Consider the following 12,366-nt stretch of genomic DNA (forward strand, 5'->3'; position numbering starts at 1 on the left):
CCCGCGACTGGCAAGTTCGGGGCTTTATTACTGTCGGTGGTTCGGGGGGCTCCACTATGCGCTGCTCTGTCTATTATTGGTCCAACCTAATAAAAACGTCAACGGTCCGTGAAGCATAGCCTATATGAGTTGCGTATTTTAGTTCCACTTTCATTTTGTTTGTATTCGCTGCTAGGTAACGTGTCGATAGATCGCTGATTGCTCAGACTCACATCAGGTTGTGATATTTGTCTCCGTCTCCCTCCCACAGACGTTTAATCGCGCTATTCTTGTCACGGATTCATTGACGCGACCATGTCAACCATGTGACAATAATAATCCTTGTTGCCACCAGTCACAACTCATGAATGGCTCCCATCATGCATTGCAATATGAATAAATTATGATCTGAATTGTCAATGTAATTTACTTTTCCTAATTGAATATTCTGCTCGTCACCATTGTTGAGATGCATTGAGTGAATCTTGAGGTCTGTGTGTGCCTAAAAGAATTTTTTTTTTTAAAACAACTTTTAAGAAATCAACTATATTATAAATTCTGGATATGCAGAATCTCAGTTATGCTGTAACCAACAGAACAAATTACAAACATACTGTAAATTTCAAATGATGAATGTCATAATATAACCAACACCATTAGATTACTTTTTTTTCTTTGTTCATCTGGCAGTTATAACTCAGAAACAACAGCCAAACAAAATCTAAAGTTAATATTATAAGGGTCAAGAGCCCAACTAAAGCAAACAATGATCACCATAACGGTGGCTTAATATTTTAGATTTTCTCCTTGTGATTCTGCTTTAGGTGTCTTCAATAATGCTCAATCATCACTCAATTAATCACTTAACTATCTCATTAACTTTAGTCACTGGAGTTTTTGCTGTGTTTTTCTGAACATTCTGGGAACCAAAATAAAACTACCCACTGAAAACATTATTAGAACTTTGTGGTAATGTTCCCAGAACGTTTTTAGAACAAAACATTTCTAGCTGGATGGCTGCTACAGGGCTAATGGGGGTTTCCGGTGTCCATGTAAGAAAATGTGCATTTTAATGTTTAATTCATGTTTAAATCAAATTTAAATGTTAAATTCATCAATCTGGTGCAATTCAGTGTACAAATTGAACAAAGAAAAATCAAACCTCTTTTAGTTACAGTGTCTGTCTACATTACACTACCTACTACATAATGTAAAACAAATGCAATGAAAAATAAAAGAAACTTTCAAAATTAGTTTTGTACAAATTTCTATACTTGTAAGTAAGCTTTATACTTGGAAGCAACTCAGTGCCGCCAATTAAGCAAAATAAAACGAATAGGCTGCCAACGTATGAGTTTTATGGGCCGCTAAGACAAACACATAAATTAAAGTATAGGCTATGAGATGTAACGTTATGCGCTCAAAAAGCACGTCGGGCATGGGGAATCTCAAGCAGGCTACACCGGGAAGTAGCTTACATTTATTTCGTTTGAAACCATAATGGCTGAGATGAGAAGGCTGGCTTACCTTTATACTGGGCTTTCTTTTTATTTTGTTGCTTTCTCTGTGTTCGTCCCTGTGAACCAAAAGGTTTATACCGCTTCATCTTTGATCAACGCAACCCCCGGAAAAGATCGACAATTCATCAATTCAATCTAATAATCAGTAATTAAGTAATTAATTAAACGTGTGGCTAAGGCGCGCCTTAGGATGATCATGTTTAATATTTTTTTTTTTTCACTTCTCATTCTAACTCTGTGATTTCTCGATTAATGGGGAGTAGCAGATAGGTCAAGGGCGACACTAGAGTGCGCGCCCGCGGCACCCCCTAAACATTTGGCGCCCTAATCAATCGTCTAGTTCGCCTATAGCAATCGCTGGCCCTGGTATTGAGCATCAATATCACACATATAGTCAAGTCAAGTCATTTTAATCAAAAATCATTAGTTATTAACTTAAGGACCGCTTACACGACACCGTTTTAACAGAAAACAGAAAACTTTTAATGCGCTCTGGCAGTTCATTTGCATGACAACAGTGTTTGGTGGCTCGAGAACCAGCGCAGTCTCATCCCAAGACGTCATATAACTGACATCTTGGGACGTCTTTTCGACCATACGTCAACATCCGCCGTTTTAGGGTACCCTTAACGTCGGTTAGATGACGTTATCGGATCCTAACCCTATCCCAGACCTAAACCTACCACTAAACCTACCCCGTCACCTACCTGACGTTAAAGGTAAAGCGTCAGTAGTATGACGTCCCAGGATCGTCATGTAACTGATGTTAAAGGGTACCCTAAAACGGCGGATGTTGACGTATGGTCAAAAGAAGTCCCAAGACGTCTTGGGACTTCTTTTGACCATATGTCAACATCCGCCGTTTTAGGGTACCCTTTAACGTCAGTTACATGACATGAGACTGTGTTACGAGAACGCAAACTTCGAAATAGGTTCCAAGGTTAAAGTTTTGGAAACGTTATCATCTCCGTGTAAACTTCAAAAAACGTGACTCTGTGAAAACGGTGATGGCGTGCACATTCGTATTACATGTTTGGTCTATTAGGTATGTGCGTTTGAATATATGTGCGCAGGCATATAGTCTGTCTTTCTGGTAACACTTTATTTGAAGGGGTGTGCATAAGACTGACATGACACTGTCATAAACATGACATAACACCTGTCATGAACATGAAGGAGTCTTTATCATGTTTATGACTGTTGTCATTAAGTGTCATTCGGTAAATTATGACACTTTTAATGGAAAGTTGACAATGTCTTTGTTATGACAACTAGACATTAACCAAGACAAAAATGTCTTTGTTATGACAACAAATCATAACCTATCAACCTGTCACAAATATGTCATAACTGGTCTAATTATCAAACTTAAAGAAGTTATTTAGCTTTGTGTTAACATTACATTACCCTGTCATATGTTGGGTGGTTTTAACTTTTAACTTGTCCTCAAGTAAAGTGTAACACATGGTACTAGTTATAAAGATGTCGTTAAGGGTTATTACACTGTCAAATGCTTTAACAACAGTGTCATTAATATGTCCCTTTACCTCAAGTAAAGTGGAACACGTTGGACTAGTTATGATTTCTTGGTTAATGTCAAGTTGTCATAAAAAAGACATTTTTGTCTTGGTTAACGTCAAGTTGTCATAAAAAAGACATTTTTGTCTTGGTTAACGTCAAGTTGTCATGACAAAGACATTTTAAACAATGTCAACTTTGCATTAAAAGTGTCATAATTTACCGAAAGACACTTAATGACAACAGTCATAAACATTCATAAAGACTCCTTCATGTTCATGACAGGTGTTATGTCATGATTATGACAGTGTCATGTCAGTCTTATTCAAATAAAGCTTATTCTTATAAAACCCCTTCAAATAAAGTGTTACCGTCTTTCTTTACAAAGTGACCGCCAAATTACTTGTCTGGCCTGCATAATAATACATAATATTTAGTCATTTCCACAGATCCATGCGGAGTGGAATCATTTTGATAACGTTTAGCTGTACAGAGGAAAAGGGAGGGAGGACTTCACAGGGGAGAAAAAAGTTGACACTTCAGGGCTTGTCAGGGCTATAGTGTTGCCGTATTTTCTATTGTAACTGGAAAATAATTTTGTGGTTCCAGCGTGAGTCAAATGACATTCACAGCTCAGGTAATTACCGCAAAAATCTGTATCCAAAGTGTACATGAGCAAAGCTGGAAGAAGTGAAATTGTATTGAGTAACTGCCATATAGAGTTGAATGAGAATTTGAGCTGGGGACATTAGTTAGGGACAGTCTGGAGAGCACAAATTTGAATACACCAAACAAGTAATTTACCATATATATTTTGCCATACAATAAATAACACACATGTACTGAATGCCACACAACTCCAAAACTAAGCACCCATATTGAGTATGGGAGCACCGTGACTTTTCATAACGTGTATCACTGCTTGTGTTTTCGAAATTCCAGACAGGTTTATTATAGATCATAAAATTATTTGATTAGTTTGAAAACACTTTTTCATTCAATAGCTCAAGACCACTGCTAGTTAGACAAAAATAACTTCTTGGACGTATAGAATCACAAATAAGCACAGGGAGTTTTACAATTAATAATAATAAAAAAAAAATTTAAATTGTCAACGATGTAACGACCTAGTTAACACAGTTTAAGCAACGAGCAACATAGTATATGTTAATAAACAAATGCTGAGCTGCCGGAGAGGGTTTGATGAAGTGAAGGATAAGGACTGCATGTTTATGCCGACACAGCAGAATAATAACAGGTCAGGAGCGTGAGCAAACTAAATATCGGTCGCATCTAAACATATCAGAAAGACAGAGTAAATATTATGTCTGCAATGCGTTACAAATCACTGCATAGAACTGCAGCATCCTTAGTGCAAATCCCATAGACTTAACGTTACTATCAATGTGTACGTTTATGTGGAGAATGAGGGGCATGTATTAAAATGCAATAGATGGAGAGCACGCTTCCAATTCTAATTACTACAATAACCAATACAAATAAATAATGCACTTACCCAGACGACAGCCTAAAGTCCTGTATTTATGTTCTCCATGGTAGACAACCCAATCCCAAAGATTTCCGTGGTGGTGTAAAGTACAGCAGATAAACAGGGATCGGTGAGTAAAACGCGTTTTCAGCAGGATATCATTCACTGCTCCGAGCGGCTGGCTGATGATGATGATGATGATGGCGCAACGGCAGCATAATGAAACTCAATGGCGCTGCTTTTTGATTGACAGCTCCTTCAGCCAAGAGAATGCTCTGGATCGCGTTCAACATGAGCTCGAGCATTTGATTGGCTGAGGAAGCTGTCGATCAGCCCCACCCGGGGGTTTGTAAACAGGGTACGCGCAGGACTGAACCACCATACACGCCGGCCGACTGACACGCGAGTCTTTTTCATGACTCCTCGTTAATGGTTTTCAGGTCAGTTGAGAAGTGTTAAAATAATTTTGAAAGAATGGTGGATCGAGAACGATCCGTTTATTGAGGTATTGTATCAAATGAGGTCACCTCCTTCTGCGACAAATCCAAGCATTTGTCTGCTAATGCATGAATGCTAAACTGTAGGGGTACTGCAGCATCCCCTGTCTTCACAGGATTGTAAATGCATTTTACATTTAATCATTTTTAGCATTTAGTAATTTATTTGTTATAAAACTCTTTAATTAATTGACTTCTCAACCAAACGGTTGAGCACTTTTTGAGTCACTATATTTTTTTGAGAGGAGTTATTACCTAACTTAACTCAAACTGATTGAGCCAGCATCTGGTTGAGGTAGTATATTATGCCAAAAAAATCCACTAGATTTCACAGTGTCAATCAACAGCACTTGTCACAACACTTCTTCTAACATGGATGTCAGAAACAAATAAATCACCCAAGCCATGTGAACTCTTTTTGGTGAAATTTTGCAAGCTAAGCTTTTTTTTTTTTTTGTTACATATTACACTGTAAGAGCCTTGACTTCACAAAATGATGTTACTTGGTGCTATGAAAAAACTTTTAATAATTTTTCAAAAACATGCTCAACCAAACGGTTGATTTGGCACCCCACTTTTTGAGAATGGACATTACAATGCACTATTTTCACCTAACTTTGGAAATGCTTTGAAATAAAGAATGCTTTGGAAAAAGACCCAAGTTTAGTCTTTTTTTAAAGAAAACACTCAGCAGATTAATAAAAAAGTTATGGAAGTTTTAAATTTACATTAAATTAAATATCTTGTACTATTTTTTTTCTTTTTATATAAAATATAGCCGCAGAGTGTGACTTCATATTGTGACAGTCGCATTTCAAATTATTCTCCACTCATGACTGAATACAAAGCTGATATTGATGCAAGATGTTCATGTTGCCAAGTTCACACAGAAATTGACTAACATTTATTTTGGTCATGTTTCTACTGAACAAAATATTTTTGGACACTTTGATTCTGACCCTACAAAAAATATCTTCTTTATGAATTGTGAGTTATCTTCTTTATAATACATATTGTATACTAAGTTGTATATCATAAATGTCATCTCTGTATTTTTTAACATAAAATTAAAATTATTCGTCCACTCTGTGTGTTTATTTTCATTTTGCTGTGTGGGCTCTTATATTGTATATCTATGTAAACAGCTCAATAACCCTTTTGTTTAAGGCTTCATTTATGTCTCGTAGACTGGTCAGTTGCATTACGACTACAAGTAGTATCAATAATGTCAAAAGTGTGATGCGCAGTCAAATGACGTCTGTATGCTGTTAAAACAAGTTTACTCACCAATACACTTGTACATGCTTCATGGAGTATTTACAACTCAGTTGTGTTCAACGTGTTGAAATTATTATGAAATCAGTAAAGCAGGAGGCTGTTCTATTGTCATGAAACAGGAGAAGAGACATGGAGGGAAAGATAACAGTTCTTTATTCACAGGTTGGTTGCGTAGTATCTAAAGCCGTATCTAAAGCCCTTGCACGTCTACAATTAAAGGAATATTTCACTTTGAAATGATTGTTTTGATATGTTTAGCTTACCTCAATGGCATCCAAGATGTAGGTGTCTTTGCTTCCACAGTATTTTCAATTTTGATATTATTCGGTCAAACCGTTCTTGTCAGTCATATAATGCAGGTCTATGGTCACCACCTCAAAGAGCGTGCACAGAGAAGTCCAAATTAAACATGATTTAATGACTTTAAGTACAATTTAAGTACACATTGATGGCCTAAGACACGAAACGAGCGGTTTATGTGAGAAAGCGAACAGTATTTACATAGTTTTTACCTCTTGTAACCACAGCCACGTCCAGGTGATCTGAAGGCATGGACGCTTCGGTCTGCGCAAGCGCCGGAAAATATACTGTTCGAACCCAGCTTCACACACCCTGGAGGATTTTCCAAGCCTGAAGCTGGTTCGTTGTACGGAGACAAGGAACTGATGACCATGTTGTTGCCAAGAAGAAAAGTGCTCTTTACAGCCAGTGGGTCCACTATCACAGTGTTAGTTTGCTTGGGCACGTACAATGTGTGTGGGATGGGCCCAGTGTTGACAGTTTGAAAAGTCCCTCCAACAGTCAGAGCTGATTAGGGGGTCAGAAGGCCAACACAAGACTTCTTGGAGTGTGGTCCGGCCTCGGTGGGACTTAACCCTCTTCTGTGGCTAGGGTATACAACGTTATCTTGGGACAGGGACCCTGTTGCTTGGAAAAGGGGTAGCGTTAAAAAAAAACATGTTGTAGTCCAAATGAGCCATGAGCCTTTGGAGTGGACTTTGAGCTTTGCAACCTTAATAATAATAATAATAATAATACAAGGAACTCAAAGACGCTTTACAAATGGAACAAACAATCAATCAATGGTGAGAGTAGTAATTATAGATTGTAGGCAAGGTGAAACAGGTGGGTTTTGAGTAGTTTTTTGTAGGTGGTCAGTGAGTCCGAGTTTCTGATGTGGATGGGGAGTGAGTTCCAAAGGGTGGGAGCAACGATGGCGAAAGCTTGATCCCCAAAAGTTCGGTGTGTTGATTTGGTGATGGGTTTGAGAAGGCCCAAGTCGGCAGAGCGGAGGCGTCGGGAGGGGCGGTGATGCTGTAAGAGGTCTGTGAGATATGGAGGTGCCAGGTTGTTGAGGGCTTTGTAAGTGATGAGCAGAACTTTGTAATGGACGCGCTGTTGTAAAGGAAGCCAGTGAAGTTGTTGAAGGACGGGGGTGATGTGGTCTCTGGAGCGCGTATGGGTGAGGAGGCGGGCAGCGGAGTTTTGAACGTATTGCAGTTTTTTTTGTATCAGAGGATGGGAGACCATATAGGAGACTATTGCAGTAGTCGAGTCTTGATGTAATGAATGCGTGAATGAGAGTTTCCGCAGCAGATGTGGATAGGGTCGGACGTAGGCGAGCAATATTACGTAGGTGGTAGAAGGCAGTTTTGGTGATATGACGGATATGGGGCTTAAATGAAAGTGTGGGGTCAAAAATGACACCAAGATTACGGATCTGGGGAGAGGTTGTGACTGTATGGCCATCAACGGAAAGAGTGAAGTCTTGGGCGGAAGTCCAAGGGGAAGCATGTACAGAATAAACAGAAGGGGACCTAGCACCGAGCCTTGAGGGACTCCGTGATTTACAGGTATGGTGTGAGACGTACAGTTGTTGATGGATATGAATTGAGATCTGTTGGTGAGGTAAGAGGTGAACCAGGAGAGAGCTGAGCCAGAGATGCCAAGATGTTGTAGGCGTTGTAAAAGGATTGAGTGGTCAATGGTATCGAAGGCAGCAGAGAGATCAAGTAGGAGGAGAATGGAGAGGGAACCAGAGTCAGAGGCGAGCAGGAGGTCATTTGTTACTTTGAGTAATGTAGTTTCAGTAGAGTGCGGAAACCAGACTGAAAGGTTTCGTAGAGCTGATTTGAGAGCAGGTGGTGTTTTAGTTGAGAGGCGACCGAGCGTTCCAGGATTTTGGGCAGGAAAGGTAGGTTAGAGATGGGGCGGAAGTTGTAGGGGTTATCAGGATCCAGGCCAGGTTTTTTAAGTATTGGTGTGATGGCTGCAACTTTGAAGGAAGAAGGAACTGTTCCAGAGGTGAGAGAGGAGTTGATGATAGCCGTGATGAGTGGGCTGAGGCAGGGCAGGCAGTGCTTAACCAGTGCAGATGGAATGGGGTCCAGTGGGCAGGTTGTGAGGCGGATTTTGTTGAAGTGGTAAGTGAGATCGGTTTCTGTAATGACTGATAGGAAGGGGAGAATGCTGTGAAATGGAATGGATGAGTCAGATTGAGGGTCTGTGCTGGGTGAAGTATTCACAGAGAGTTCGTGATGAATGCTGTCAATTTTGTTTTTAAAGAAGTCAATAAAATTGTTGCATTTGTCCATGGTGAATAAGTGAGTGATATTGTCGATGGGTTTGAGTAATTTATTAACTGTGGCAAACAGAGTCCGGGGGTTGGAGGATCCAGAGTGAATGATCTCAGAGTAAAATGCTGTGCGGGGCTGATGTGAGCGCTAATCTATAATGATGGCAGTGATCCTTGTAGGATTGTATATGTACAGTGAGTCCAGTTTTCTTATATAGGCGTTCCAGTTGTCTGCGTTCTTTTTTGAGATTGTGCAGTTCAGGAGTGAACCAGGGAGCGGAGCGGGAAAAAGTTACACTTGAAGTTTTCACTGGTGCAAGAGTATTGATGCTGGATGTGAGCGTGCAGTTGTAGTGAGCTACTAGGTCAGCAGTGGTTGAGTTTTCAGGGATGCTGGATATGGAAATTGTATTTGTGATATGGGTGGAAAAAGCGGTGAGACATAGAGATTTTGGATTTCAGTAAGATATGGTACGTCTCTGCTTGAAGTGAGGGCTGGGGAGGTTGATGTGAAATATTATGGCCACGATGATCCGATATGGCCAGGTCATTGTGTGTGAGAGTGTCAATATTAAATCCAGTAGAGCAGACCAAGTCAAAACTGTGTCCACGGATGTGGGTGGGGAAATCGACATGTTGTGTGAAGTTAAAACTGTGCATAATGTCCATGGTGGGTTTGGAGGTGGAAGAGTCAATATGGAGATTGAAGTCACTTACGAGTAATATGGTTGATGAAGTTGTACAGAGTTGAGTTATAAATTCTGAGAAATCTGACAGGAAGGAACGATTGGGTTTGGGAGGGCGACAAATTATTGAAATGGTCAGAGGAGTGGGGCCTAAGAGTTTAAATGAGAGGTGTTCAAAAGAGGGAACCGATGGGATGGCGAGAGGGCGAAGCTTAAGGGTTTGTCTGTAGATGACAGCGATACCACCGCCCCTGCCTTCAAGGCGAGGTTGGTCCATGTATGAGAATCCAGTGGGGGTGGCTTGGTTGAGGGAAAAATATTCATGAGGTATTTGCCAGGTTTCAGTTAAACAGATTAAATCTAATTGTGAGTCCAGGACGAATTCGTTGAGAATGATGCTTTTATTGTTAAGGGATCTTATGTTCAGTAGTCCAAGCTTGAGAGACTTTTGTTTTGAAAAGGATGATGCGGAAATGGGAACTGACCGGAGGTTGAAATGACGTTGGCTCTGATGACGTTGCGCGTTGCTGTTTTGATGCTGGGATGCAGAGAAGCAATGAGAAAGTGTTGCGCCGAAGCTGTCATTCCCAGTGGATATGTGTAATAAGTTTCTACGGGAGCCTCTGTGGATGTAGCGGTGGCGTTGAAGTAGTCTGATGGTCTTTATTTCAGCGGTGAGTTCCGGAGTAGCCAATGGATAAGAGTTTAGCTGTAATAGATGTTTGACTGAGTACCGGAAAACCATGAAGTTGCTGGTGGATTTTGTAACCAAGGAGGCAGGATGAGTAGTAGAAAAAGAACTAGGACCAGGTATTGCATCGTCCGGGAGGAACGACTGAGTCGTCTTGGGCAGGAGAAGTTTGCGTTGCCGCCCAAAAGCGCGAGCGATAACCCGATCGATCCAGCGGCGTTGCCAACTATACAATCCGTAGTCCCAGAACGTAGCCGAAACCAAACTAGGTCGGGTCCTTCGGTAGCAGAGAAGACCTTGCAGGTCTTTTTATGCTCAAACAGCAACATTACATGCTAAGTTGAGCATAATAGGACCTCTGTTTAAAATTTAGGCATGAAAACGGGTCAGGGGTGAAAAAGGTGAGAAAAATATATGCACAGTTAAAAATAAATGCATATTATAAGACAAATAAAGTGTTTTTTTATCCTTGCATCCATGTTAAACTGTTTTAGGAACTCCTAAAACAAAAAATAGGAACATTTCAAATACTATGATAGGGGCTCTTTAACAGTAAACTGTTATCAGTGGTCCGACCTCCCTCTCCCGCCTCCTCTGTTTATCACTGCCAGTCCTCCAGCCCAGTCTCAGCTGGTTTCCTGCAGCCCCTTAGGTTACACTTTATTCTGTTAGTCCACAAGACATTCCACTAACTATAAGTAACTTTTCAACTACATGTCAATTGTCAACTAACTTTCATTAGAGTATTAGTAGACTGTCAGTGGACTGTTAGATTATGGTTAGGCGCAGTGTTGGGGAGTAGTTAACTACAAGTAGCGACGCTACTAACTTAACTACATTTTTCAGTAGCTTGACAGTAGCTCAGTTGCTTTTTAAACAGTGTAGCTTTTCCAGTAGCTAACTACTTTTTGCAGCAAGTAGCGGTGTAGCGCGAGCAAAAGCTACATTGCGTTTGTCGAGCCTGCGCGAATCAGCGCTATTCAAGGATATTCTTCTTCTTGTTAGATTACAAACATATTTTTTGCCATTACCGCCACCTGTTGTTTAATCACGCATCTTGCGGCTAACGGTTCACCGACGTACAGAAGTGGTTTCTAACTTCTGGGTTGACACACCCATGTTATGATTATATAGCAAGACGTGACGGCAGATTTGGAGGATGGAGAAACAACTAACGTTAATTACCCATGGCCTTATTTGTCCAAGTTCAATCGGTATTTTTGAGAAAATGTTCTAAATGCAATTTATGTTGAATGTATATTTTGTTCTTGCAATGTTGTAGGCTATTTGTTGCAATTTTGCACTTTTGACAAACAGTCTGAGATATTTGAGTGTTGTGTGAAATAAAACAGTACTCTTTGAAATCATAATTGTATTGCACTATTTTAAACACTAAATATTTTACATAAAAACATTCATCAGACACTTATTCAGTTATAATATACGTTGTTCAAAAAGCAAAAGTAGTTTCAATGTAGCTAGCTACTTTTTGATAGTAACTTGTAGTGTAGCTAACTACTTTTCCAAAAGGGTAGCTTGACTGTAGTTTAAAGTCCCCGTGAACCGGAAGTTGCAAACGATTTTTCTCCCGTGCTGTGACGTATTTCCAAGTGAAACGGAATATTGAACAGAGGGCAGGGTTTTACTCTAGCGCTCCTCCTCTCCATCTCTCGCTCATAGCAAACTAACGGTTTGAGGGGAGTGGTTAAGCGTTTCCCCACCCAAACTGTGAAACCTACGTCATCAACCGTTTCAGACCGGAAGTAACTTTTAAGATTTTGATTAAAGATTACCAAGGTAAAACATTTTTTTAATATATATTTATTTGCACGGATTAATTGTTCACCACAAGACTAGTAATATGCGCTAACAAAGTAAATAAGTTCAATTTTGATTTCACGGGGACTTTAACTACTTTAACTTACGAGTAGCTTGTAGCTTGTCAAACTACAGTTTCAGAGTAGCTTCCCCAACACTGGTTAGGCGTTACGGTTCGGGTTAAGAGAATAAGTTAACTTGTAGTTGCCAAGTAACTTATAGTCAGTAGAATGTCTGTTGGGGATCATCACAATAAAGTGTTGGCAGATGTTAGACAGTCAATTAATCCTGTAATGACAGTTAGTTGACATGTAG

The 12,366-nt window shown here is 40.0% G+C and overlaps 2 protein-coding genes and 1 pseudogene across 4 annotated transcripts in view; all 3 read right to left on the bottom strand.

Moving 5' to 3' along the window:
* Positions 1-4,723, bottom strand: part of fynb (FYN proto-oncogene, Src family tyrosine kinase b) — a 125,377-nt gene extending 120,654 nt beyond the window's left edge. The window contains exon 1 of one of the 3 annotated variants that reach the window (XM_089118386.1): positions 4,534-4,723. The gene's annotated coding sequence lies outside the window, so the exon portion shown is untranslated. The remainder of the gene's footprint in view (positions 1-4,533) is intronic. The other 2 variants (XM_089118385.1, XM_089118384.1) reach the window with 2 other exon arrangements.
* A 2,656-nt stretch (positions 4,724-7,379) lies between these two features.
* LOC148975766 (uncharacterized) lies at positions 7,380-8,875 on the bottom strand (annotated as a pseudogene).
* Positions 8,876-9,240: 365 nt separating this feature from the next.
* On the bottom strand, positions 9,241-10,287 carry LOC148975767 (uncharacterized). Its single transcript, XM_089118263.1, has one exon. The coding sequence runs from the start codon at positions 10,285-10,287 to the stop codon at positions 9,241-9,243; it is 1,047 nt and encodes a 348-aa protein (XP_088974389.1).
* Between the last annotated feature and the right edge of the window lie 2,079 nt (positions 10,288-12,366).

Source organism: Pimephales promelas, chromosome 13, assembly GCF_988280905.1.
Source record: "Pimephales promelas chromosome 13, fPimPro1.hap1.1, whole genome shotgun sequence".
Classification (NCBI taxonomy): Eukaryota; Metazoa; Chordata; class Actinopteri; order Cypriniformes; family Leuciscidae; genus Pimephales; species Pimephales promelas.

Coding starts and splice junctions, on each gene's coding strand:
- LOC148975767 (XM_089118263.1), bottom strand. CDS start 10,287: ATGGTTTTCCGGTACTCAGTCAAACATCTATTACAGCTAAACTCTTAT.